The following is a 25,317-nucleotide window of genomic DNA, read 5'->3' as shown; positions in this document are numbered from 1 at the left end:
GCGGCCGCAGAGATAGCAGTGCGGCCACAGAAATCGCAGCGCGGCTGCCTGTAAGGCGCGCTGCACAAAGTAGCATATAAGGCGAACGCCTCCGTGAGGAAAACAGCGCGGCCGGACACCAGAGCCCCCGCGCCAAAGGTGGGTAGGGAATCCAAGAGGAGCACCAAATACTCACCTAACATCCCACGCCGTCGTACTAACCTTAAAAACATGGAAGGTATCAGACGTCCTCGGAGCTGGTGGACGTCCTCGTCTCCTCCGACCGACAGGCTCTGGAAGGTGAGTGGGTGGGGGACGGAGCCAGGACCGGACTTCTGAGCACGCTTGTGTGCCAGGATCATGGTCCTGGAGAGGGATCTATGAGGATACGGGGTGGCAGTACACGCCGTACTCATAGTCCGCTTGTGGGACTACAGGTGTGACTGCTCACCCTGTATCCCATCCGGAAAAAAAAACCTGAAAAGAAACGACGCACATTGAGGTAGATAAGGGTCTAATGAAAGACCCGTGTCCACCTCCTACTGACACTAAGCTAAACTGAAGAGTATAATGCCAGTCGGTGGGGTGTACACTGCAGAGGAGGAGCTAACTTTTTTATTTGCATAGTGTCAGCCTCCTAGTGGCAGCAGCATACACCCATGGTTCCTGTGTCCCCCAATGAGAGGCGATAAAGAAATGAATATTTTACTTTTTTCACAAATAATTTAACTTTGGAACCAAACTTTTTTTATTTTTACAAGGGTATCAGGAGCAAGTGGACCACAAAATTTGTTGTACAATTTCTCCTGAGTACGCAGATACCCCATATGTGGGGGAAAGCTACTGTTTGAGCACATGGCAGGGCTCAGAAGGGAGAGAGCACCGTTTGACATTTTGAACGCAAAATTAGCTGGAATCAATGGCGGGTGCTGTTGTGAATTCTGTGGCTGAATTCACTCCTGTGGTCACAAGTGGTACTGCAGCTTCTGAGCTTCCTCCCTCAGGTGTTCTGGTGAGCTCGTTAACTGCTTCATTACTTAACTCCGCCTGATGCTGCTATCCTTGCTCCTTGTCAATGTTTCAGTGTTGGATCTGAGCTTCTCCTGATTGTTCCTGTGTCCTGCTGCTCTGTATAGCTAAGTGCCTTTTGCTTTTTTGTTGCTTTTTTTCTGTCCAGCTTGTCTTTTGTTTTGCTGGAAGCTCTGAGACGCAAAGGGTGTACCGCCGTGCCGTTAGTTCGGCACGGTGGGTTTTTTTGCCCCCTTTGCGTGGTTTTGCTTTAGGGTTTTTTTGTAGACTGCAAAGTTCGCTTTACTGTCCTCGCTCTGTCCTAGAATATCGGGCCCCACTTTGCTGAATCTATTTCATCCCTACGTTTTGTCTTTTCATCTTACTCACAGTCATTATATGTGGGGGGCTGCCTTTTCCTTTGGGGAATTTCTCTGGGGCAAGTCAGGCCTATTTTTCTATCTTCAGGCTAGCTAGTTTCTTAGGCTGTGCCGAGTTGCCTAGGTAGTTGTTAGGCGCAATCCACAGCCGCTTTTAGTTGTGTTTAGGATAGGATCAGGTGTGCAGTCTACAGAGTTTCCACGTCTCAGAGCTCGTTCTTGTATTTTTGGGTATTTGTCAGATCACTGTGTGCGCTCTGATCGCTAAGCACACTGTGTTTCTGGATTGCCTTCATAACACCTGTCATTAGCAAACATAACAGTACAAGGAGCCACACTAATGATTCTCAATAGAGGGAAAGAAAAAGTTCTGACATCATTTTTTTTTTTTTTTTTTTCTGCTCTGTGTTCATTTTTTTTTTTTCCCCTAGACATTTGGGTGATTCTGGACACAGGTGTGGACATGGATATTCAGGGTCTGTGCTCTTCAATGGATAATCTCGTTATAAATGTACAAAAAATTCAAGATACTATTGATCAGAAATCTATGTTAGAACCAAGAATTCCTATTCCTGATTTGTTTTTTGGAGATAGAACTAAGTTTCTGAGTTTCAAAAATAATTGTAAGCTATTTCTGGCCTTGAAACCTCATTCTTCTGGTAATCCTATTCAACAGGTTTTGATTATTATTTCTTTTTTGCGCGGCGACCCTCAAGACTGGGCATTTTCTCTTGCGCCAGGAGACCCTGCATTGAGTAGTGTCGATGCGTTTTTCCTGGCGCTCGGATTGCTGTACGATGAGCCTAATTCAGTGGATCAGGCTGAGAAAAATTTGCTGGCTTTGTGCCAGGGTCAGGATGATATAGAAGTATATTGTCAGAAATTTAGGAAATGGTCAGTACTCACTCAGTGGAATGAATCTGCGCTGGCAGCTTTGTTCAGAAAGGGTCTCTCTGAGGCTCTTAAGGATGTCATGGTGGGATTTCCTATGCCTGCTGGTTTGAATGAGTCTTTGTCTTTGGCCATTCAGATCGGTCGACGCTTGCGCGAGCGTAAATCTGTGCACCATTTGGCGGTACTGCCTGAGGTTAAACCTGAGTCTATGCAGTGCGATAGGACTATGACTAGAGTTGAATGGCAGGAATACAGACGTCTGAATGGTCTGTGTTTCTACTGTGGTGATTCCACTCATGCTATTTCTGATTGTCCTAAGCGCACTAAGCGGTCCGCTAGGTCTGCCGTCATTGGTACTGTACAGTCCAAATTCCTTCTGTCCATTACCTTGATATGCTCTTTGTCGTCGTTTTCTGTCATGGCGTTTGTGGATTCGGGCGCTGCCCTGAATCTGATGGATTTGGATTATGCTAAACGTTGTGGGTTTTTCTTGGAGCCTTTGCGGTGTCCTATTCCATTGAGAGGAATTGATGCTACACCTTTGGCCAAGAATAAACCTCAATACTGGGCCCAGCTGACCATGTGCATGGCTCCTGCACATCAGGAAGTTATTCGCTTTCTGGTGTTGCATAATCTGCATGATGTGGTCGTGTTGGGGTTGCCATGGCTACAAACCCATAATCCAGTATTGGATTGGAATTCCATGTCGGTATCCAGCTGGGGTTGTCAGGGGGTACATGGTGATGTTCCATTTTTGTCGATTTCGTCATCCACCCCTTCTGAGGTCCCAGAGTTCTTGTCTGATTATCAGGATGTATTTGAAGAGCCCAAGTCCGATGCTCTACCTCCGCATAGGGATTGTGATTGTGCTATCAATTTGATTCCTGGTAGTAAATTCCCTAAAGGTCGATTATTTAATTTATCCGTGCCCGAACACGCCGCTATGCGCAGTTATGTGAAGGAATCCCTGGAGAAGAGACATATTCGCCCATCGTCATCACCACTGGGAGCAGGGTTCTTCTTTGTAGCCAAGAAGGATGGTTCGCTGAGACCGTGTATTGATTACCGCCTTCTTAATAAGATCACTGTTAAATTTCAGTATCCCTTGCCATTGTTATCTGACTTGTTTGCTCGGATTAAGGGGGCTAGTTGGTTCACTAAGATAGATCTTCGTGGTGCGTATAATCTGGTGAGAATCAGGCAAGGAGATGAATGGAAAACTGCATTCAATACGCCCGAGGGTCATTTTGAGTATCTAGTGATGCCGTTCGGACTTGCCAATGCTCCATCTGTGTTTCAGTCTTTTATGCATGACATCTTCCGTGAGTATCTGGATAAATTCCTGATTGTTTACTTGGATGACATTTTGATCTTCTCAGATGATTAGGAGTCTCATGTGAAGCAGGTCAGAATGGTTTTTCAGGTCCTGCGTGCTAACTCTTTGTTTGTGAAGGGATCAAAGTGTCTCTTCGGTGTGCAGAAAGTTTCATTTTTGGGGTTCATCTTTACCCCTTCTACTATCGAGATGGATCCAGTTAAGGTCCAAGCCATCCAGGATTGGATTCAGCCGACATCTCTGAAAAGTCTGCAAAAGTTCCTGGGCTTTGCTAATTTTTATCGTCGCTTCATCTGTAATTTTTCTAGCATTGCCAAACCATTGACCGATTTGACCAAGAAGGGTGCTGATTTGGTTAATTGGTCTTCTGCTGCTGTGGAAGCTTTTCAGGAGTTGAAGCGTCATTTTTGTTCTGCCCCTGTGTTGTGTCAGCCAGATGTTTCTCTTCCGTTCCAGGTCGAGGTTGATGCTTCTGAGATTGGAGTAGGGGCGGTTTTGTCACAGAGAGGTTCTGATTGCTCAGTGATGAAACCATGTGCTTTCTTTTCCAGAAAGTTTTCGCCCGCTGAGCGTAATTATGATGTGGGCAATCGAGAGTTGCTGGCCATGAAGTGGGCATTCGAGGAGTGGCGTCATTGGCTTGAAGGAGCTAAGCATCGCGTGGTGGTATTGACTGATCATAAGAACTTGACTTATCTCGAGTCTGCCAAGCGCTTGAATCCTAGACAGGCCCGTTGGTCGTTATTTTTTGCCCGCTTCGACTTTGTGATTTCGTACCTTCCGGGTTCTAAAAATGTGAAGGCGGATGCTCTGTCTAGGAGTTTTGTGCCCGACTCTCCGGGTTTATCTGAGCCAGCGGGTATCCTCAAGGAAGGAGTCATTGTGTCTGCCATCTCCCCTGATTTGCGGCGGGTGCTGCAAAAATTTCAGGCGAATAAACCTGATCGTTGTCCAGCAGAGAAACTGTTCGTCCCTGATAGGTGGACTAATAAACTTATCTCTGAACTTCATTGTTCGGTGTTGGCTGGTCATCCTGGAATCTTTGGTACCAGAGAGTTAGTGGCTAGATCCTTCTGGTGGCCATCTCTGTCACGGGATGTACGTACTTTTGTGCAGTCCTGTGGGATTTGTGCTAGGGCTAAGCCCTGCTGTTCTCGTGCCAGTGGGTTGCTTTTGCCCTTGCCGGTCCCAAAGAGGCCTTGGACACATATTTCGATGGATTTCATTTCTGACCTTCCCGTTTCTCAAAAGATGTCAGTCATTTGGGTGGTCTGTGATCGCTTTTCTAAAATGGTCCATCTGGTGCCCTTGGCTAAATTGCCTTCCTCCTCTGATTTGGTACCTTTGTTCTTTCAGCATGTGGTTCGGTTGCATGGCATTCCTGAGAATATTGTTTCTGACAGAGGTTCCCAGTTTGTTTCAAGGTTTTGGCGAGCCTTTTGTGGTAGGATGGGCATTGACCTATCCTTTTCCTCGGCTTTCCATCCTCAGACTAATGGCCAGACCGAACGAACCAATCAGACCTTGGAAACATATCTGAGATGTTTTGTTTCTGCAGACCAGGATGATTGGGTGTCCTTTTTGCCGTTGGCTGAGTTCGCCCTTAATAATCGGGCCAGCTCGGCTACCTTGGTTTCTCCATTTTTTTGCAATTCTGTGTTCCATCCTCGTTTCTCTTCAGGACAGGTTGAGTCTTCGGACTGTCCTGGTGTGGATTCTGTGGTGGATAGGTTGCAGCAGATCTGGACTCAGGTAGTGGACAATTTGATCTTGTCCCAGGAGAAAGCTCAACTTTTCGCTAATCGCAGACGCCGTGTGGGTCCCCGACTTCGTGTTGGGGATCTGGTTTGGTTATCTTCTCGTCATATTCCTATGAAGGTTTCCTCTCCTAAATTTAAACCTCGTTTTATTGGTCCGTATAGGATTTCTGAGGTTCTCAATCCTGTGTCTTTTCGTTTGACCCTCCCAGACTCCTTTTCCATACATAATGTATTCCATAGGTCGTTGTTGCGGAGATACGTGGCACCTATGGTTCCATCTGTTGAGCCTCCTGCCCCGGTTTTGGTGGAGGGGGAATTGGAGTATATTGTGGAGAAGATTTTGGATTCTCGTGTTTCTAGACGGAAACTCCAGTATCTGGTTAAATGGAAGGGTTATGCTCAGGAAGATAATTCCTGGGTTTTTGCCTCTGATGTTCATGCTTCCGATCTTGTTCGTGCCTTTCATGCGGCTCATCCTGGTCGGCCTGGGGGCTCTGGTGAGGGTTCGGTGACCCCTCCTCAAGGGGGGGGTACTGTTGTGAATTCTGTGGCTGAATTCACTCCTGTGGTCACAAGTGGTACTGCAGCTTCTGAGCTTCCTCCCTCAGGTGTTCTGGTGAGCTCGTTAACTGCTTCATTACTTAACTCCGCCTGATGCTGCTATCCTTGCTCCTTGTCAATGTTTCAGTGTTGGATCTGAGCTTCTCCTGATTGTTCCTGTGTCCTGCTGCTCTGTATAGCTAAGTGCCTTTTGCTTTTTTGTTGCTTTTTTTCTGTCCAGCTTTTCTTTTGTTTTGCTGGAAGCTCTGAGACGCAAAGGGTGTACCGCCGTGCCGTTAGTTCGGCACGGTGGGTTTTTTTGCCCCCTTTGCGTGGTTTTGCTTTAGGGTTTTTTGTAGACTGCAAAGTTCGCTTTACTGTCCTCGCTCTGTCCTAGAATATCGGGCCCCACTTTGCTGAATCTATTTCATCCCTACGTTTTGTCTTTTCATCTTACTCACAGTCATTATATGTGGGGGGCTGCCTTTTCCTTTGGGGAATTTCTCTGGGGCAAGTCAGGCCTATTTTTCTATCTTCAGGCTAGCTAGTTTCTTAGGCTGTGCCGAGTTGCCTAGGTAGTTGTTAGGCGCAATCCACAGCCGCTTTTAGTTGTGTTTAGGATAGGATCAGGTGTGCAGTCTACAGAGTTTCCACGTCTCAGAGCTCGTTCTTGTATTTTTGGGTATTTGTCAGATCACTGTGTGCGCTCTGATCGCTAAGCACACTGTGTTTCTAGATTGCCTTCATAACACCTGTCATTAGCAAACATAACAGGGTGCCATGTCGTGTTTGGAGACCCCCTGATGTACTTAAACAGTGGAAACCCCCCAATTCTAACTCCAACCCTAATACAGCCGTAACCCCATCACACCCCTAACCCCATCCTAACCCCAACACAACCCTAACTCCAACCCTAGATCTAACCACAGCCCCAACACTAACCCAACCCTAACCTCAACCCTAGCTATAACCCTAACCCCCCCCACCCCCCCCAAGGCCACCTCGTAGCACGAGCATATCATTAGCTCAAAATTGAAAATAAAGATTAAACAACCACAAGACGGATGTCATCAACCAAGGTATCATTTTTATCAGTATAAAACACTGTCTGTAGGTTACTCAGCACAATTCTGCTAACAGGTTCTCTTTATAGAAGTTGTCCACTGCTTGGACAACTTCTTCTCATATCCCACGCTTGATCCAGATAACATAATAAAGCCTATACTCGCCTACTGTGCCGGCGCCGTTCCCATGGTGTCGGCACTTGTTCTCCCGGGACTCCCGTCCTGTTGCGACACATGACGCTAGCACCCAATCAGCACTGGCTTCACTGTCCCCGCCTTTGGACAAATCAAACATAAAGAGGAAGTTGAGCTGCAGCTGATCTCTGGTATCCTCTTCATGTTTGATTTGTCTGAAGGCGGGGATAGTGACACCAGCACTGACAGATGCCAGCATCATGTGTTATAACACTGCACAAGAGCCCCGAGGAGAGTGAATGCAGACACTGCTGGAACGGCGCCATCACAGGAGGAGAGTATAGGCTTTATTATTTTATCGGGGCTGACCATTTTGATCAAGGGGGTGTCCTAGTAGTAGACAACCCCTATAATTCTAGCCCCAAAAGTGGTGGTAATTACAGCAGTAATGTACTCCAGGCTATGACTTGAGTACACTTATGGTGCAATCCTCTTGATATAGATTCCCTTGGAGTGAGATGTGTCAGATATGGGCTTAGTCTGCAGATAAACAGAGTTAAAATCACGTTGGGCCACTTTACTGGAGCAGCGGCTCAAGTAGTCACCACTCACTCCCCAACACACTCATTGAGAGCGTGAGCGCGTGTTTTAATTTTCTGCCTGTAGCTGTGCTTCCAGTATGATGGCCTAACATGATTTTAACACTATTTATATGCAGACTGACCCTATATCTGCAGGTAAATATAGTTTCTGGACATTATAGGTTCCTTCCATAAACTTGATGGCAACATTTTACATGGGAAGAAACCTTCATTTAAACGGTGGATACAAGTGAATTATGTTCCCCAACTAAGGATAGACTTCCCCTTATGGAGTCACTCATTAGTGCTTAAGAACTGAAGATGGTAGGTAGGAGACAACACATTACCTTCTCTACAGATGGCTTGTGGTGTGAAAGCAGCTTGTAAATGTTCCAGTTATTTTCAAAACTCCTAAAAAAAAAAAAAATTGTTTTGTACAGTAAGAACATTTTCGCTTGATTTAAACCCTTCACCCTCAAGACAGTTTTCGCCTTTATGACCAGGCCAAATTTTTCAGTTCTGATGCGCAGATAGTTTTTTCGTGACATATTGTACTTCATAACAGAAGTACAATATGTCATAAATAAAATTAGTTCGATATGACTTGTGTTTATTTGTGAAAAAAATCTGAAATTTAATCTTAAATCAGAGAGTTATGTCACACAAACCAATAAACAACATTTCCCACATGTCTACTTTATATCAGCACAATCTTTGAAACATAGATGTTAACTTCCTAACAAAAATACAAGGGTTAAAAGTTGATCAGCGATTTCTAATTTTTCTAACAAAATTTACAAAACCATTTTTTTTGGGACCTCCTCACATCTCAAGTGACTTTGAGGAGTCAGAAAATGACAGAATATACCCAAAAGTGATGACACCATCCTAAAAACTTCACCCCTCAAAGATCACATTCAAGAAGGTTGTTTCTCTATCGCCTTTCATTGGGGGACACAGGAACCATGGGTGTATGCTGCTGCCACTAGGAGGCTGACACTATGCAAATAAAAGTTAGCTCCTCCTCTGCAGTGTACACCCTACCGACAGGAAGTAGGATATTCAGTTTAGCTTAGTGTCAGTAGAAGGTCGACACGGGTCTTTCATTAGACCCTTATCTACCTCAATGTGCGTCGTTTTCTTTCAGGTTTTCCGGAGGGATAAGGGTGAACAGTCACACCTGTAGTCCCACAATACGGACTATGAGTACGGCGTGTACTGTCATCCCGTATCCTCATAGATCCCACAGCAGGACCAAGATCCTAGCACACAAGCATGCTTAGAAGTCCGGACCTGCATCCGTCCCCCACCCACTCGCCCACCAGAGCCTGTCGGTTGGAGGAGACGAGGACGTCCATCATCTCCCTGGACGTCTGATATTTTCCCCGGATTGAGGTTAGTAAGGACGGCGTGGGATGTTTTTGTATTCCTACCCTCAAAGTGCCTCTAGGTCCCTCCTCAGTTCCAGGGTGGGCGTTTAGGGGTCCCTTGGGATTTTTTTCCAGGCTGCCTTGGCCTGGTCGGCGTTTTCCCCTTCCATTATGTATCGGCTGCCGGGGACACGTGGGGCGGGGGTTGTCGCACCGTTCGCGTGGCAGCCGCGCTGCTTCCATTGGCGGCCGCGCTGTTCTCCGGCGCGATGGCCTTGCAGGCGACCGCGCTGCCTTTTCCCCCCGGCCGTACTGTGTTCTGGCCCGGTCGTGCTTTCCTCCTGCGGCCGCACTATCCCTTTCTCCTCTGGCCGCACTATGCTTTGTTGTGGCGCGGCGGCCACGCCGCTTTTTCCCGGCGTCTGCGCTTCTCCCACCGCCGCGGCCCTTCCCGGTGGCCTCAAATTTAGGCCCCGGCTTCAACCGGGGCCTACTTCCAGCGCCGTGACTCCTCCCACTTTCTTTCCCTCAGACGGGCTTTTCTCCTGCCCAACAATCATCGGTGAGCTCCGCCCACCGGCGCCATCTTGGTGCTCCTGGCCAGGCTGTTAGCCCTGCCCACCACTCCCCGTACAGCCGCAGTTCAGTACCAGGAACGTTTTCTTCGCAGCTTATGACCGCGAATTTCCGGCGTCCTCGCATGCAGCAAGTTTCTGACAAAAGGGTGCCCCAGATGTGACTGCCTGTTCTCCTAGGGGCTATCGTTCCTGAGGAGCATCTTCCAAGCCGTGCAGCCTTTCATCTGGAAACCGCAGCGTCTGCCGTTGAGTAGCCCTGCACTGCAGACTGACACTCTCCCCTGTCCCCTAACCTTCTGACATTTTCCTCAGGGGCCCGTTCGGTCTAATTTTAAGGGAGGTCACTCCCGGCCTCCTACTTTTTCCCTACTTCCTGTGCCTTAGTGAAACACTTTGCGTGTTTGTCTTATAACCGGCAAGCTTCCCTCAGGCAGGCCTGCAGCAACCCACATTATGCTCACCGCCCAGGACCTCCCCCCTGCTGCTCCGCCTCAGAGCAAAGTCTCCACCCCAGGCTGGGCCTCCTCTCTGTCTCTATCAGTAGCGGAGCTCACACGGGTGTCCCAGACCCTTGTGTCCGTTGTTGTGAATTCTGTTGTCAAGCTCCCTCCTGTGGTCGTGAATGGTACTTCGGCTGGTTCTGTCCATGGGCTTCCTCTGGTGGTTGTGAGTGGGGCTGCGGCTTCTGAGTTTCCTTCCACAGGTGATGAGGTTAATTCGTTAGCTGGCTGCTCTATTTAACTCCACTTAGATCTTTGCTCCATGCCACCTGTCCATGTTCCAGTATTGGTCTTATTCACTCCTGGATCGTTCTTGTGACCTGTCTTCCCAGCAGAAGCTAAGTTACTGCTTGTTTTTCTCTGTTTGCTGTTTTTCTGTCCAGCTTGCTATTTTGATTTTTGTCTTGCTTGCTGGAAGCTCTGGGACGCAGAGGGAGCGCCTCCGCACCGTGAGTCGGTGCGGAGGGTCTTTTTGCGCCCTCTGCGTGGTCTTTTTGTAGTTTTTTGTGCTGACCGCAAAGTTGCCTTTCCTATCCTCAGTCTGTTCAGTAAGTCGGGCCTCACTTTGCTAAATCTATTTAATCTCTGTGTTTGTAATTTTCATCTTTACTCACAGTCATTATATGTGGGGGGCTGCCTTTTCCTTTGGGGAATTTCTCTGAGGCAAGGTAGGCTTATTTTTCTATCTTCAGGGCTAGCTAGTTTCTTAGGCTGTGACGAGTTGCATAGGGAGCGTTAGGAGCAATCCACGGCTATTTCTAGTGTGTGTTATAGGATTAGGGATTGCGGTCAGCAGAGTTTCCACGTCTCAGAGCTCGTCCTATATGATTAATAACTATCAGGTCATTCCGTGTGCTCTTAACCACCAGGTCCATTATTGTCCTAACCACCAGGTCATAACAGTCCGTGCTCGATCGGTTGCCCCTGCAGACTTCCGTAATAGCCAGCGGGTCGCAAGAAGCTCCGTCTGAGACTTCCAGTACAGGCCGCAAAAGATCCAGACAGGAACGCCGGTCTGAGTTCTCTTCTCGGTCCATCTCGCCCCACGGTCCTTCCCACTGGTCCTCCTCCCCCCCCCACCCCCCGAACTCAGGCGAGGCTTTCGCTGATGCGTCTTTGGAGGATAATTTGGGGCCGGATTCAAACCAAATCGCTAACATGAGGGATATGGTTCAAAGCCTCATTGGAGCAACCAATCAGACCTGTGGCATCAAAGATTCCTTTACGGAACCCGCAGATCAGGTGGTTTCGTTTAGACGGTCTAAACTACCTCCCAAGGTTTTCGCTCCTCATCCTGAATTCGAGGAGCTTCTGGCCAAAGAAAGAGAGAATTTGACCAGACGTTCTCAAGGAGGCAAGCGTCTTGGAGTCTCATATCTCTTTCCTCCGGATCTCATCGCCAACCGGAATGAGAGGCGATAGAGAACGACCTCTCCCTCTGTGGATCCACCGGCTGCTAGACTTGCCGCCAACACAGTCCTCACGCTGTCCGGTGGGGCGGCTCTGAAAGATTCCATCAATAGGATCATGAAATCTTCGTGCAGTCGGCTTTCGAAGCTGCCGCATCATCCCTATGTCCGGCTCTCGCTTCCACTTGTGTTTCGAAGTCTGTATCCGAAGGGGCTAAACAACTCCGCTGGGGCATTCAAGCTGGAGCTCCACCAGACCGGCTGGCGGAACTTGCAACCCAGAGTACTCACGCCGGGGAATAATTTGTTCCCTGGACCACGCGTCTTCTGCTGCTCAGGCGCCCAGTAATGTTGTTGCCAGCCGTCGCACTGTTTGGCTCAAGAGTCAAAGAAGTCCCTTACAAGCCTGCCTTTTCAAGGATCACGTCTTTTCGGTTCCAAGCTTGACCAAATTATTAAGGACGCCACTGGCGGCACCAGTTCCCTTCTCCAGACCTCGCCTACTTCCCCTTAGGCGACAACTTCGGTCCCTTCAGCCTTTTTTCATCGTTTTGCGGCATCAGATTCCTCTTCGCAACTGCAGAGGCCACAGGCACATTAAGAGAAGAATGTATTCTTTGCACTCAGTCCTTCCTGGTGTTCCCGCTACTCCTAAGGTGGATTCTCCAGGTCTAGGACTGGAAGTTCCACCTAGGCATGACTCACGACTAGATCCCAGCCCGTTTCCCAGGCTGGGCAGCCGTCTCCTCTTCCTCAGGGACCTCTGGGTCTCCTCTGTAGAGGACGCATGGGTCAGGGAACTTGTATCCTCTGGATACAAAATAGATTCATTTCACGGCCCCGGGATCGTTTTCTTCTAGTCCCAACCTCCAAGAGACCCCGCTCTAGTCCCGGGATTCTTTACAGACATTGTTTTCCTCCTTAAATCTGGGGTAATCGTTCCCGTCCCAGAACAGAAACAGGCTTCTCTTCGAATCTCTTTGTACCGAAAAAGGACGACAAGGTTCGTCCCAGTCTGGATCTCAAATTGCTGAACAAGAAGTTTCGTCTGAGACACTTCATGATGAAATTCCCTCGTTCAGTAATCGCTTCCATGGAGGCTCAGGAATTTTGTTTTCAGGCTCCCGAAAGTCTATCCATCTTCCCTGACACTCTAGCCGTTGCGGGTGGCTCGTCAACAGGAAGAAGTCCCGTCTTGTTCTTTCTCAGCGCCTCGTATTTCTGGGCATGTTCTTTGACACTTGTTGGACCACAGTCTTCCTTCCCAAAGACAAGATATCCCTCCTTCGTCGGGAAGTTCGCTTGCTCCAGGGATCTCGGCTTCCCTCCTTTCCGATGGGCCATGAGGGTCCTGGGGAGGTTGGTTGCAACATCAGAAGCGATTTCCCTTCGCCCATTTCATTCAAGACTTCTTCAGCAGGCTATTCTATCACAGGGGGACAGGCCTGTCTTCTCCCTGCATCGTCCAATCCGGCTTTCTCCCGGGTCAAACGGTTCCTCGACTGGTGGCCGAGGTCACTTCTCATATCCCAGAGCAGATCCTTCAGAGCAGATCCTTCCTTCCAGTTCTCTGGCAGGTGGTGACGACGGACGCCAGCCTGCTCGGCTGAGGCGCGGGGCTTTGTCACCTGTTTTTTTCAGGGTTGTTGGTCGGCGCAGGTGTCCTCTCTGCCGATCAATGTCCTCGAGTTCTGGATCATCTTTCTGTCTTTCCTTCACTGGGTAAGGATTCTCAGGAGCCTGCCAATTCGAATCCAGACAGACAATGCCACAGCAGTGGCATATGTCAACCACCAGGGGTGGACTCGGAGTTCTCTGGCCTCGGCTGAGGTTTCCAGGATCCTCCTTTGGGTAGAGGCAACGGTCCTGGTGAGATCCGCAGTGCATATCCCCAGCGTGGACATTTAGGCCGCCGACTTCCTCAGCCGCGAGGGCTTCGCGGCAGGGGAATGGTCCTTACTTCAGGAGGTCTCCTATCGGATTTCTCTTGGATGAGGGGACTCCAGAAGTGGACCTCATGGCATCCCGATTGAACAGGAAGGTCCCTCGGGTCGTCCCAAGGTCCCGCGATCCTCTCGCAGTGGTGTTGACGCTCTGGCCATTCCTTGGTCGCAGTTCATGCTCCCTTATCGGTTCCCACCCCTTCCCTTCCTTTCCAAGCTGTCGATAAAGATCAAGGCGGAAGGGGTGCCGGTCATTCTGATCGCCCTGGATTGGCCCAGGAGTTCTTGGTTTGCGCAGATCGTCAATCTTCTCGCGGACGCCCCCTGGCGCCTTCCAGACAGACCCGATCTGCTGTCTCAGGGTCCGATCTGCCACCCGAATTATCGGTCGCCCAGTTTAACGGCGTGGCTGTGGACACCACAGTTCTAAGAGCGTTCGGCCTTTCGGCCCGGATGTGTCACACTATAATCCAGGCTAGGAAGCCTTCGTCTTCCAGGATCTACTATCGTACCTGGAAGGCTTACTTTCGTTGGTGCGAGTCCAACCGCTTTTTACCTATGTCCTTTTTCCTGCCTTCCATTTTGGCTTTCCTTCAGGCAAGACTGGATTCGGGCTTCGCCCTTAGTTCCCTAAAGGGTCAGGTTTCTGCACTCTTCTTCCCTTTCAGAAGACGTTATCATCTCAGCCACAGGTTAAGACCTTCCTTCAAGGAGTAGCCCATGCTGTCCCTCCGTACAGGGCCTCTGTGGATTCATGGGATTTAAAGCTTGTGCTGGACGTTCTTAGTGGTTCCCCCTTTGAGCCTCTCAGGGAGTTTTCTCTGTCAGTTCTATCTCGGAAGGTGGCTTTTCTTGTGTCCATCACTTCGATCCGCCGCGTTTCCGAGTTGGCAGCCATTTCTTGCCGACCTCCTTTCTTGATTTTCCATCAGGACAAGGTGGTCCCAGGCCTCCACCTTCCTTCCTTCCCGAGGTGGTTTTCACCTTTCCACCTCAACGAGGACATCGTTCTACCTTCCTTTTGTCCAGTTCTGACTCATCCTTTGGAGAGGTCGTAGAACAGGCTGGACCTAGTCAGGGCAGTGAGAATCTCCCTGGCTAGCACGGCTGCTTTCTGAAAGATGGATTCTCTTTTCGCCATCCCTGATAGCGCGCATAGAGGCCTGACGGCTTCCAAGGCGACTATTGCTCGCTGGATCAGAACGGCAATTTTGGAAGCTTACCGAGTCAAGAACAGAGTGCCTCCTTTTGAGATAAAGGCTCACTCTACCCGGGCAGTCGGCGTTTCCTGTGCGGTTCGCCACAGGGCTTTCGCCCTACGGCTTTGCAAAGCGGCAACCTGGTCTTCCATCCACACGTTCGCCGAACTTTACAAGGTCCATACCTATGCTTCGGCGGACACCAGCCTGGGCAGAAGGATCCTACAGACGGCAGTTTTGAGTCCTCTGACCTGATGGAAGTCTGTTTTTTCCCACCCCAGGGACTGCTTTAGGACGTTCCATGTTTCCTGTTTCCCCCAATGAGAGGTGATAGAGAAAACAGGATTTTTGGTTGCTTACCGTAAAATCTGTTTCTCGGAGCCTTCATTGGGGGACACAGCACACTCCCAAGTTGAACAGCTCTGTTTATTGTGTTATACTGTTTACGTTTGAGTTCTTTGAACACTCTTTGAGTGTTTGAAACTGTTAATCTGTGGAGTGCTGCGGAATTTGTTGGCGCTATATAGATAAAGTTTATTATTATTATTCTCTCTCTTTTACACGTTGCTTCTCCTACTGCTTTCTCACTAACTGAATATCCTACTTCCTGTCGGTAGGGTGTACACTGCAGAGGAGGAGCTAACTTTTTTATTTGCATAGTGTCAGCCTCCTAGTGGCAGCAGCATACACCCATGGTTCCTGTGTTCCCCAATGAAGGTTCCGAGATACAGATTTTACGGTAAGCAACCAAAAATCCTGTTTTTAACCCTTCAGACGCTTCACAAGAATGAAAGCAATGTGGCAGTAAAAAATGAATATTTAACTTTTTCCCCACAAAAATTGTTTTAGTCCCAATTTTTTTTTATTTTCACAAAGGTAACAGGAGAAAGTGGACCCTAAAATGTTTTGTGCAATTTCTCTTGAATACGCCAATACCCCATATGTGGGGGAAAACTATTTTTTGAGTGCACGGCAAGGCTCGGAAGGGAAGGGAGTGCACGGCAAGGCTCGGAAGGGAAGGAGTGATGACTTAGAAAGCAGACTTTGATGGAATGGTCTGCGAGCGTTTGGAGAGCCCCTGATGTGACTAAACAGTGGAAACACCCCACAAGTGACCCCATTTTGAAATTAGGAATTAGCGGCTTAGGGATATAACAAATAGAAGATATAAAAGTATCTAAGGATGTAGCTTTGAAAGGCCTGTATGTCCATATATGCAACTTCATGAGGGGGATGTAATTCTCTAGTGACAAATAACTACATAACAGCTTCTTTGGAATAGAAGCTGTTCTGCAGTGCTTGGCAGTGGGAACTACACACTGGCACCGCCGGCACAAATAACTGGTATGTGGTAATACCTGGTGTCGGACTCAATCAATGTGCTATTGATGACCTATACACTAATAGTTTATAGTCCTTTTACTAGGCACTGTTTCTAATCGCCAGTTTCCTACTCCACACTGATGAGGGGCAAATACCTCGAAACAGCTGTCTGTGGATGGATACCATGTTTTGGCATAGGTGGTTTTCCTTTTTGGATGCTGCCCTTCCCGTGGTTGTTCCTTCCCGGTTAAAGACCTGGCTATTTATTGCTTGCGTTGAGAAACACGTTATGGTGTCTCCGTGGCTTTTCTACATGCATATACACTGAATAGGTCATCAAAACTTGAGCCTAGACAACCCATTTAAAAAAATGTTTGGTCACCAACAGGGTGTCCATATCCTTTACCAATGATAGAATCTTTTTATGTGAATACAAGGGCCCCAATTCATCAGGATGGGCGATATTCTCGCTTGATCTTGAGGGGGCATGTAGGAGTCAGAGACCCATGATTCATTAAGAGGCCTACACCTCCTAAAGAATCAAGAGCATCTGACAAGTGGCGTGTGCCTCCGTGCACCTCATCACAAATCTTATGCCAGTCCTTCAATGGCATAAGACTTCTGGTGTAAGGAACACCACAGCTCATTATGAATTGGAGGTGCTGGGAGAAACGGTTGAGTAATGCAAAAAGTTGCAAGATTCGCGAGCAACTCGGAGTTCCCAAAGCGCTTAAGGCCAGAATTCTGTCAAAATAGCTTAATCGAAGACATAGTTCATATGGTTATGATAGTTCACTAGCACTGTGCAGCATATCAACTATGCAAAATAATTGCCTCCTTTGCAACCAACTCATAATAAATGCCTTACCTTCCTCGCAGCTGAATTGCTTCTTCAAACCTTTTCTCTTCCATAGCTTTTTGTACGTCTTTTGTCTGAAATAACGACAAAGCATATTACTATTCATTGAACCTAAATACATACAACCTTTAAGAAATGTTATAAAACTGCAAGAAAAATAGTATCGCCAATCTCTCATCGATCCAGTGCTAAAGCTCTAACAATCCCTCCGATCTTTGCTTACAATCAGAGAAAGTTGCAGTCAACCAGTGATGTTAATGGGAACCTGTAACCAGCTAAAACCCTATTAACCTGCAGATATTGGCGCAATATAGAGGTTAACAGCATTACTGACCTTCCCAGTCCCCGCACTTAGCTGGACTCTGCGTGGAGAAAATAAACTTTATTCTCCCCGGCATCATTCGGGGTTCGGTCACTGGGAAGGCATCAACACGGGTTCAGTCACCGCCCTGAGTACACAGAGCAGCGGCTGCAACCGCACTCCCATCCCTGAGTGACAATGGTGCTGTATTGGGTTTGGCTGTCAGTGAGGACTTGGGACGCGGTTACAGCTGACCAGGAACATCTGAAGATCAGTGATATTACCAAGTTATTGACATCCCTGCTCTTCAGACACTTTAGTCACTGTGTGCTCTGAACGATGTCGGTTTAGGTGGACTATGGCAGTCCTGCGTGGGAACTTTTCTTTATAATAAATTGGTGAACGAGGAATAATGTAGAGAGGTGTTTATTTCAATAAAGTATTTTGTGTATGTTTTTCATATTGGGCTAGTAGTGGGGTGTCTAGCCACTTCTCCATTACTAGCACCAGGGCTTGATATCAGCTTTGTTTTTGGACATTACACAGCTGACATCAACCCCAATCCCTAATACCCCAACTGCCAACACGCTAGGGCAATCTGGAAGAGGCGGGCAAAGAGCCAATCTAATGTGATACTTTACTTCTGGGGCGGCTGCAGGATGGTATTTTAAGGCTGAAAAGGGTCCAATAACCAAGGACCTTCCCTGCCTGATAATATCAGCTCACAACTGCTTTACCTTGGCTGGTTACAAAAAAATGGGGGGGACCCCACGTAGTTTTTTAATTTATTTAATCATAAAAAGTAGTCCAATAAGCTCCATTTTAGAATATGCCGGGGATTATGCAATTATAGGTCTGTCTATATATATATTATCTATCTCTATAGCATTCACTGAAATCTAAAAATGCATGAAAAAAATCACAAACAAAAACACGGCAAACAGGCAATGATTTTTAGACCTGCATTTTTAACTGACTTCATTGAAGTCAGTGTTTGAAAAAACCTGGAAAAAAGATGAAAATTGACAAGCTGCACTACCTGCAAATCACAAATAAGCAACTAGTGAATGAGACTTTAGGATTCTCATTCACTTTGCTGGCATCAGAAAACCCTTCAGGTCCTGTGACAAAACCATGTAGCAAAAACACTACGTGTGCACACAGCCTCACAGTCATGTGCCATCCTTCTGGCATCATTGTTCCCACTTCTGAGCAGCGTCTAGTAGTAAGGAATATGACTGAGAACACCACTGAAGGGATGGAGTGGTCATTGTTTAGCTGCTTCTACAGTAAGGCCATCTGAACTTCCTCGCTGAATCAGCACAGAAAGTGTATAATGATGTGGAATGCTGGAGCCTTTAGCCACACTTGGCCCTCATTTCCATTGCTTGGCTTCTTTCTATTTTGTAACAATCAGTTTTTCCAGACCATGAAACAAAATTTATAAGACTAACAACTGGAGTTTTTAACATCTCAACAAATCTGCAAAAATGTAAGACTGGTAAAGATACCGACCACTTGAACGCACTCCATCAATGGCAGCCGAACTGACTGGTTACCAGACAGACTAACCACGCAGGCTGGAGTTTCTGGAGTTGCTTCCATCAAGGCAATAACTGCTTCCATGCCCATTTTACTGCTCTGTAGTAAAAAGAAAAATATTTTAAATATTAAAACCTTTAAAAACATGCTTTCCGGAATGTATTTTATTTTTTGGAGATCAAGCATATACATACTTAAAAGTTGATATTGTATTTTTGCACTTTGACTGTTATGATGGGTCAGATCTGTTACAGACAGTTTTACCTTAAACATACATAGCACTCCATCAATAGATTCAGCTATGTATGTAAATTTAGTCAGTCAATCTACGCGTGAAGTTGTTTGGCTCAGCAGTGAAAAGTGTTGCTATGAAGGGCTTAGGTCCTAGGATCTGTACAACCATGGTAGCACCTGTATGGAGTATCTATGCTCCAAGATGTGTTTTATTCTAGAAATCTCCAATTTTTTCCATGTGATAAGAACATATTGGATAGTGTTTGTATCTGACATAGGTAAATTAGATTGTGAGCAGCATGGAGGACAGGAAGTGAAGTGTATGATTAAAGCTTGCTGTGATGACACAGCATTTCTTCTTAATTATGCCGGAAGTAAATTATGTAGGTCTAAAGGCCCCTTCACATTAAGCGACGCTGCGGCGATACCGACAACGATCCGGATCGCTGCAGCGTCGCTGTTTGGTCGCTGGAGAGCTGTCACACAGACAGCTCTCCAGCGACCAACGATGCCGGTAACCAGGGTAAACATCGGGTAACTAAGCGCAGGGCCGCGCTTAGTAACCCGATGTTTACCCTGGTTACCAGCGTAAAAGTAAAAAAAACAAACACTACATACTTACCTAACTCTGTCTGTCCCCGGCGCTCTGCTTCTCTGCACTCCTCCTGCACTGACTGAGCACAGCGACCGGAAAGCAGAGCGGTGACGTCACCGCTCTGCTTTCCGGCTGACCGACGCTCGCAGCAAGTACAGGAGGAGTACAGAGAAGTAGAGCGCCGGGGATAGACAGCGTTAGGTAAGTATGTAGTGTTTGTTTTTTTTACTTTTACGCTGGTAACCAGGGTAAACATCGGGTTACTAAGCGCGGCCCTGCGCTTAGTTACCCGATGTTTACCCTGGTTACTAGTGAAGACATGGCTGGATCGGTGTCACACACGCCGATCCAGCGATGTCCGCGGGAGATCCAGCGACGAAATAAAGTTCTGGACTTTGTTCAGCGACCAACGATGGCACAGCAGGGGCCTGATCGTTGGTCGCTGTCACACATAACGATTTCCTTAACGATATCGTTGCTACGTCACAAAAAGCAACGATATCGTTAACGATATCGTTATGTGTGAAGGTACCTTAAGCGACGCTGCAGCGATACCGACAACGATCCGGATCGCTGCAGCGTCGCTGTTTGGTCGCTGGAGAGCTGTCACACAGACAGCTCTCCAGCTACCAACGATGCCGGTAACCAGGGTAAACATCGGGTAACTAAGCGCAGGGCCGCGCTTAGTAACCCGATGTTTACCCTGGTTACCATCCTAAAAGTAAAAAAAAACAAACACTACATACTTACCTACCGCTGTCTGTCCCCGGCGCTCAGCTTCTCTGCACTCCTCCTGTACTGACTGTGAGCACAGCGGCCGGAAAGCAGAGCGGTGACGTCACCGCTCTGCTTTCCGGCTGACCGACGCTCACAGCCAGTACAGGAGGAGTGCAGAGCAGAGCGCCGGGGACAGACAGCGGTAGGTAAGTATATAGTGTTTGTTTTTTTAACTTTTACGCTGGTAACCAGGGTAAACATCGGATTACTAAGCGCGGCCCTGCGCTTAGTTACCCGATGTTTACCCTGGTTACCAGTGAAGACATCGCTGGATCGGTGTCACACACGCCGATCCAGTGATGTCAGCAGGGAGTCCAGCGAAGAAATAAAGTTCTGGACTTTCCTCAGCGACCAACGATCTCCCAGCAGGGGCCTGATCGTTGGTCGCTGTCACACATAGCGATTTCCTTAACGATTTCGTTGCAACGTCACCAAAAGCAACGATATCGTTAACGATATCGTTATGTGTGAAGGTACCTTTAAATCAAACTGTTCTCTGAAGTATTGACTCTTCTTGTAGGACGAATATTTACCTCTAATATTATCTCCTACAGTATATTTTCGGTTATCTTTGCAAAACAGTAATGTATGGCCACTGAACAATGATGTTTGCTGATATGTTGATTGTATACATTGTCCATGCCAGACTGTTAGCATTCCCAAACAGAGGAGGAAAACCTATGTAAATAGATTACATAATCAAACAAGCAACTTGGTCGTGACCATTATTCCCCTTATCTGTGATGCTGGACTGAAGGACACTTGTTAAACATAAAAAGAGGTGATATGCCTCTATGAGACAGAGAGAGCCACTGATTCAGCCAAGACATCCAGTGACTCTACAGGAGATCAGCTTAGGGGACTACGGTCCCGACTAGAAGAATATAGGACTGCTTCATTGACCATCACTGAAACCCCGGAGACGTCTTAAAGAATCTAAGTTGCGACAATTGGGTCACCTGGCCACATACCCTCACTGCTCTCAGTTAGCTTCCTAAGCTTGTTGTTACCTCCACGCTGTGGGGGGCCTGCCAAATGCGGAAGGATGAAACTTTGTAATTTGCACCTTTTTGGCTATTTGTTGGGACTGTTCTATATGCTATGGTGTTTTGTGGTTCAATAAATTATTGACAGATTGTTTTACCCTCATCCTGTGTTGTCTGAGTTATATTCTGCCCACAGGGCAAGACAGCCGGGACAGCGGACAAGACTCCATGTGGATTTTAATACGGTATGAATATAGTTGGATGTTTTTATGAAAAGCTCCCTGGATGCTGGCGCGTTTTAAGCTTGTTAGCTCACTGTCATGGGGCTTCCATGCATGGGATGTACTCTGTCATCAAGAGTGGTCATCGAGCGGACATTACTTGCTTTGTTTGCTCAATTAAGCTCCCAAATTACTAATATCCTATTTGTAACCTGCTGGGGGGTAAGGGGCTCCTCACTGTAATATCATGGTTATTAGTTATAAATATTAAAGTAGTCAAAGAGGCATGCAACTTTGGCTCTGCTAATATACCCACACAATATCAAGATGCGAACATAACAGGATTTGAAAAAAATCTGGAAAGTCAAAAAGTGTCGTGCTCTGCTATTAGAAAAGAGCGCTCAGAACTTGGACAAGATATATGCCATTGTAAATAGTGGCACTCAACACTGGTACGATAAAAGATGTAACATTATTTGGGCATCATGTGAGGAACGTAGGCCTAGTGAGTAAAAAAGTGACAGATGTTTCACGTAGAACACGCTTCTTCTGGCTCTTCATGATGCCCAAATAAAGTTGCTGTTTTTAACGTACCAGTGGTGAGTGCCGCTATTTACAATATAGTATTTCTTTTCCAAATCTATAAACTTTAGTACAAGATTAATTAAATGTTTATTTTACATTCTAGCAACCTGTGACTGGCACAAGCGCTTTTATTTACCAAGACACGGTCAAAGGCCGATGGTGTTCCTCCTCTCTGCACATGTCCAAGGACGGTGACCCTGGTATCAAAACCCAAGCGTCTGACAACCAGCTGTCCAAAATCAAAGAAGAAATTACTTCATAAAATACTTCTCTTCCGACATCATTCACTGCTCAAAGTAAAAATGCCTAAAATGCTGACGATAATTTAACGCAAAAAAAACTGAAGCTTTGAAAAAAGTGAAAAAAACAGGATTTTTGGTTGCTTACCGTAAAATCTGTTTCTTGAAGCCTCCATTGGGGGACACAGGAACCATGGGTGTATGCTGCTGCCACTAGGAGGCTGACACTATGCAAATAAAAAAGTTAGCTCCTCCTCTGCAGTGTACACCCCACCGACTGGCATTATACTCTTCAGTTAGTGAGAAAGCAGTAGGAGATAATGAAACAAGGTTGAAAAACCATAACCACAAACTTGAGAACTGTAACGTGAGAACAGTCATAGAACAGATAACAACAGAAAACATTGGGAGGGTGCTGTGTCCCCCAATGGAGGCTTCAAGAAACAGATTTTACGGTAAGCAACCAAAAATCCTGTTTTCTTTATCGCCTCTCATTGGGGGACACAGGAACCATGGGACGTCCCAAAGCAGTCCCAAGGGCGGGAAAACAGACTTCCATCAGGTCAGAGGACTCACCACTGCCGCCTGCAGGATCCTTCTGCCTAGGCTGGCGTCCGCCGATGCGTAGGTATGGACCTTGTAAAATTTGGCGAACGTGTGGATGGAAGACCAAGTTGCCGCTTTGCAAAGCTGTAGGGCGGAAGCCCTGTGGTGCACCGCCCAGGAGGCGCCGACTGCCCGGGTAGAGTGAGCCTTAATCCCAGGAGGGGGCACTCTGTTCTTGACCCGGTAAGCCTCTAAAATTGCCGTTCTGATCCAGCGAGCAATAGTCGCTTTAGAAGCCGGCTGGCCTCTGCGTGTGCCATCAGGAATGACGAAAAAAGAATCCGTCTTCCGGAAAGAGGATGTTCTATCCAGATAAATCCTCACTGCCCTGACTAGGTCTAGCTTGTTCAACGATCGCTCCAGAGGATGAGTCGGAGCTGGACAAAAGGAAGGTAGAACGATGTCCTCGTTGAGGTGGAAGGTGGAAACCACCTTAGGAAGAAAAGAAGGTGGAGGTCGGAAGACCACCTTGTCCTGGTGAATGACCAAAAACGGAGGGCGGCAAGACAGTGCCGCCAGCTCGGAAACGCGGCGAATGGACGTGATGGCCACAAGAAAGGCCACCTTCCAAGATAAAACTGATAGAGGAATCTCCCTAAGAGGTTCAAAGGGAGAAACCTTCAAAACGTCCAGTACCAGGTTTAGGTCCCAAGCCTCCACAGGGGCCCTGAACGGCGGGACGGCGTGGGCTACCCCCTGAAAGAAGGTCTTAATCTGTGGCCGAGAGGCCAAGGTCTTCTGAAAGAGGATGGAAAGCGCAGAGACCTGACCCTTCAGGGAACTAAGAGCCAGGCCCGAATCCAGTCCTGCCTGAAGGAAGGCCAAAAGAGAAGGCAGAGAAAAAACCATAGGCGGCACGCGGTTGGACTCGCACCAACGGAAGTAGGCCTTCCAGGTGCGGTAGTAGATCCTGGAAGACGAAGGCTTCCGAGCCTGAATCATGGTGTGAATCACCCGGTCCGAAAGGCCGGACGCTCTTAGAACCGCGGTCTCAACAGCCACGCCGTTAAACTGAGCGACCGAGAATTCGGGTGGCAGATCGGACCCTGGGACAGCAGATCGGGCCTGTCTGGAAGGCACCAGGGAGCGTCCGCGAGAAGGTTGACGAGCTCCGCGAACCAAGCTCTCCTGGGCCAATCCGGGGCGATCAGGATGACCGTCACCCCTTCCGCTTTGATCTTCTTCAACAGTTTGGGAAGTAATGGAAGGGGTGGGAACAGGTAGGGCAGCTCGAACTGTGACCAAGGAATGGCCAGAGCATCGACGCCCACTGCGAGAGGATCGCGGGACCTGGAGACGAATTGCGGAACCTTCCTGTTGATTCGAGACGCCGTGAGATCCACATCCGGAGTTCCCCATCGAAGACAAATCTGATGGAAGACCTCCGGATGCAGGGACCATTCCCCTGCCGCGAGACCCTCGCGGCTGAGGAAGTCGGCGGCCCAGTTTTCTACGCCGGGGATATGCACCGCGGATATCACCGGAACCGTTGCCTCTGCCCAAAGGAGGATCTTGGATACCTCGGCAAGGGCCAAGGAGCTCCGAGTCCCCCCCCTGATGGTTGACATATGCCACAGCCGTGGCGTTGTCCGTCTGGATCCGGACTGGAAGGCCCCTGAGGATCCTTTCCCAATGGCGGAGGGACAGAAAGATGGCCCGAATTTCGAGGACGTTGATCGGCAGCGCAGACTCCTGCGTCGACCAACGGCCCTGAACCGTCAGGTGGCGAAAAACCGCACCCCAGCCGATCAGGCTGGCATCCGTTGTCACCACCTGCCAGTGAACCGGAAGGAAGGACCTGCCCTGGGAGATGAGAGGAGACGTCAGCCACCAGTTGAGAGACCGCTTGACCCGAAAGGAGAGTCTGATCGGCCGATCCAGGGAGAAGACCGACCTGTCCCACTGAGACAGAATGGCTTGCTGAAGGGGTCGAGAATGGAATTGGGCGAAGGGAATCGCTTCCAAGGTAGCTACCATCCTCCCCAGAACCTTCATGGCCGATCGGAGGGAGGGAGGCCGAGGACCCTGGAGCAAGAGTATGTCCCGACAAAGGGTGGATCTCTTGTCTTTGGGAAGGAAGACTCTGGACTGACGAGTGTCGAAGAGCATGCCCAGAAAGATGATGCGCTGAGAAGGAATAAGGCAGGACTTCTTCCGGTTGACCAGCCATCCGAAACGGGATAAGGTGTCGAGAACAATGGACAAGCTCTCGTGGGCCTGAGCAAAGGACGGAGCCTTGATGAGGATGTCGTCGAGGTATGGAAACAGGACCAAGCCTCTGACCCTCAAAATGGCCATCAGCGCCGCCATGATTTTCGTGAACACCCTTGGCGCGGTTGCGAGACCGAACGGCAGGGCGACGAACTGAAAATG

At 48.1% G+C, this 25,317-nt stretch overlaps 1 protein-coding gene across 2 annotated transcripts in view; it reads right to left on the bottom strand.

Annotated features, from left to right (window-relative positions):
• The window catches only part of PFKL (phosphofructokinase, liver type), a 152,455-nt gene that overhangs the window by 40,259 nt on the left and 86,879 nt on the right, over positions 1-25,317 (bottom strand). For both annotated transcript variants that reach the window (XM_069733880.1, XM_069733881.1), the window contains exons 9-12: positions 22,236-22,328; positions 18,675-18,800; positions 16,868-16,932; positions 8,025-8,088 (exon numbers count right to left, since the gene is read on the bottom strand). In XM_069733880.1, the coding sequence (XP_069589981.1) occupies positions 8,025-8,088; positions 16,868-16,932; positions 18,675-18,800; positions 22,236-22,328 (348 nt within the window). The remainder of the gene's footprint in view (positions 1-8,024; positions 8,089-16,867; positions 16,933-18,674; positions 18,801-22,235; positions 22,329-25,317) is intronic.

This window comes from Ranitomeya imitator, chromosome 7 (assembly GCF_032444005.1).
Source record: "Ranitomeya imitator isolate aRanImi1 chromosome 7, aRanImi1.pri, whole genome shotgun sequence".
NCBI classification, from domain to species: Eukaryota; Metazoa; Chordata; class Amphibia; order Anura; family Dendrobatidae; genus Ranitomeya; species Ranitomeya imitator.
The sequence above is the reverse complement of the archived record's forward strand: the minus strand, read 5'-3'. Positions and strand labels throughout refer to the sequence as shown.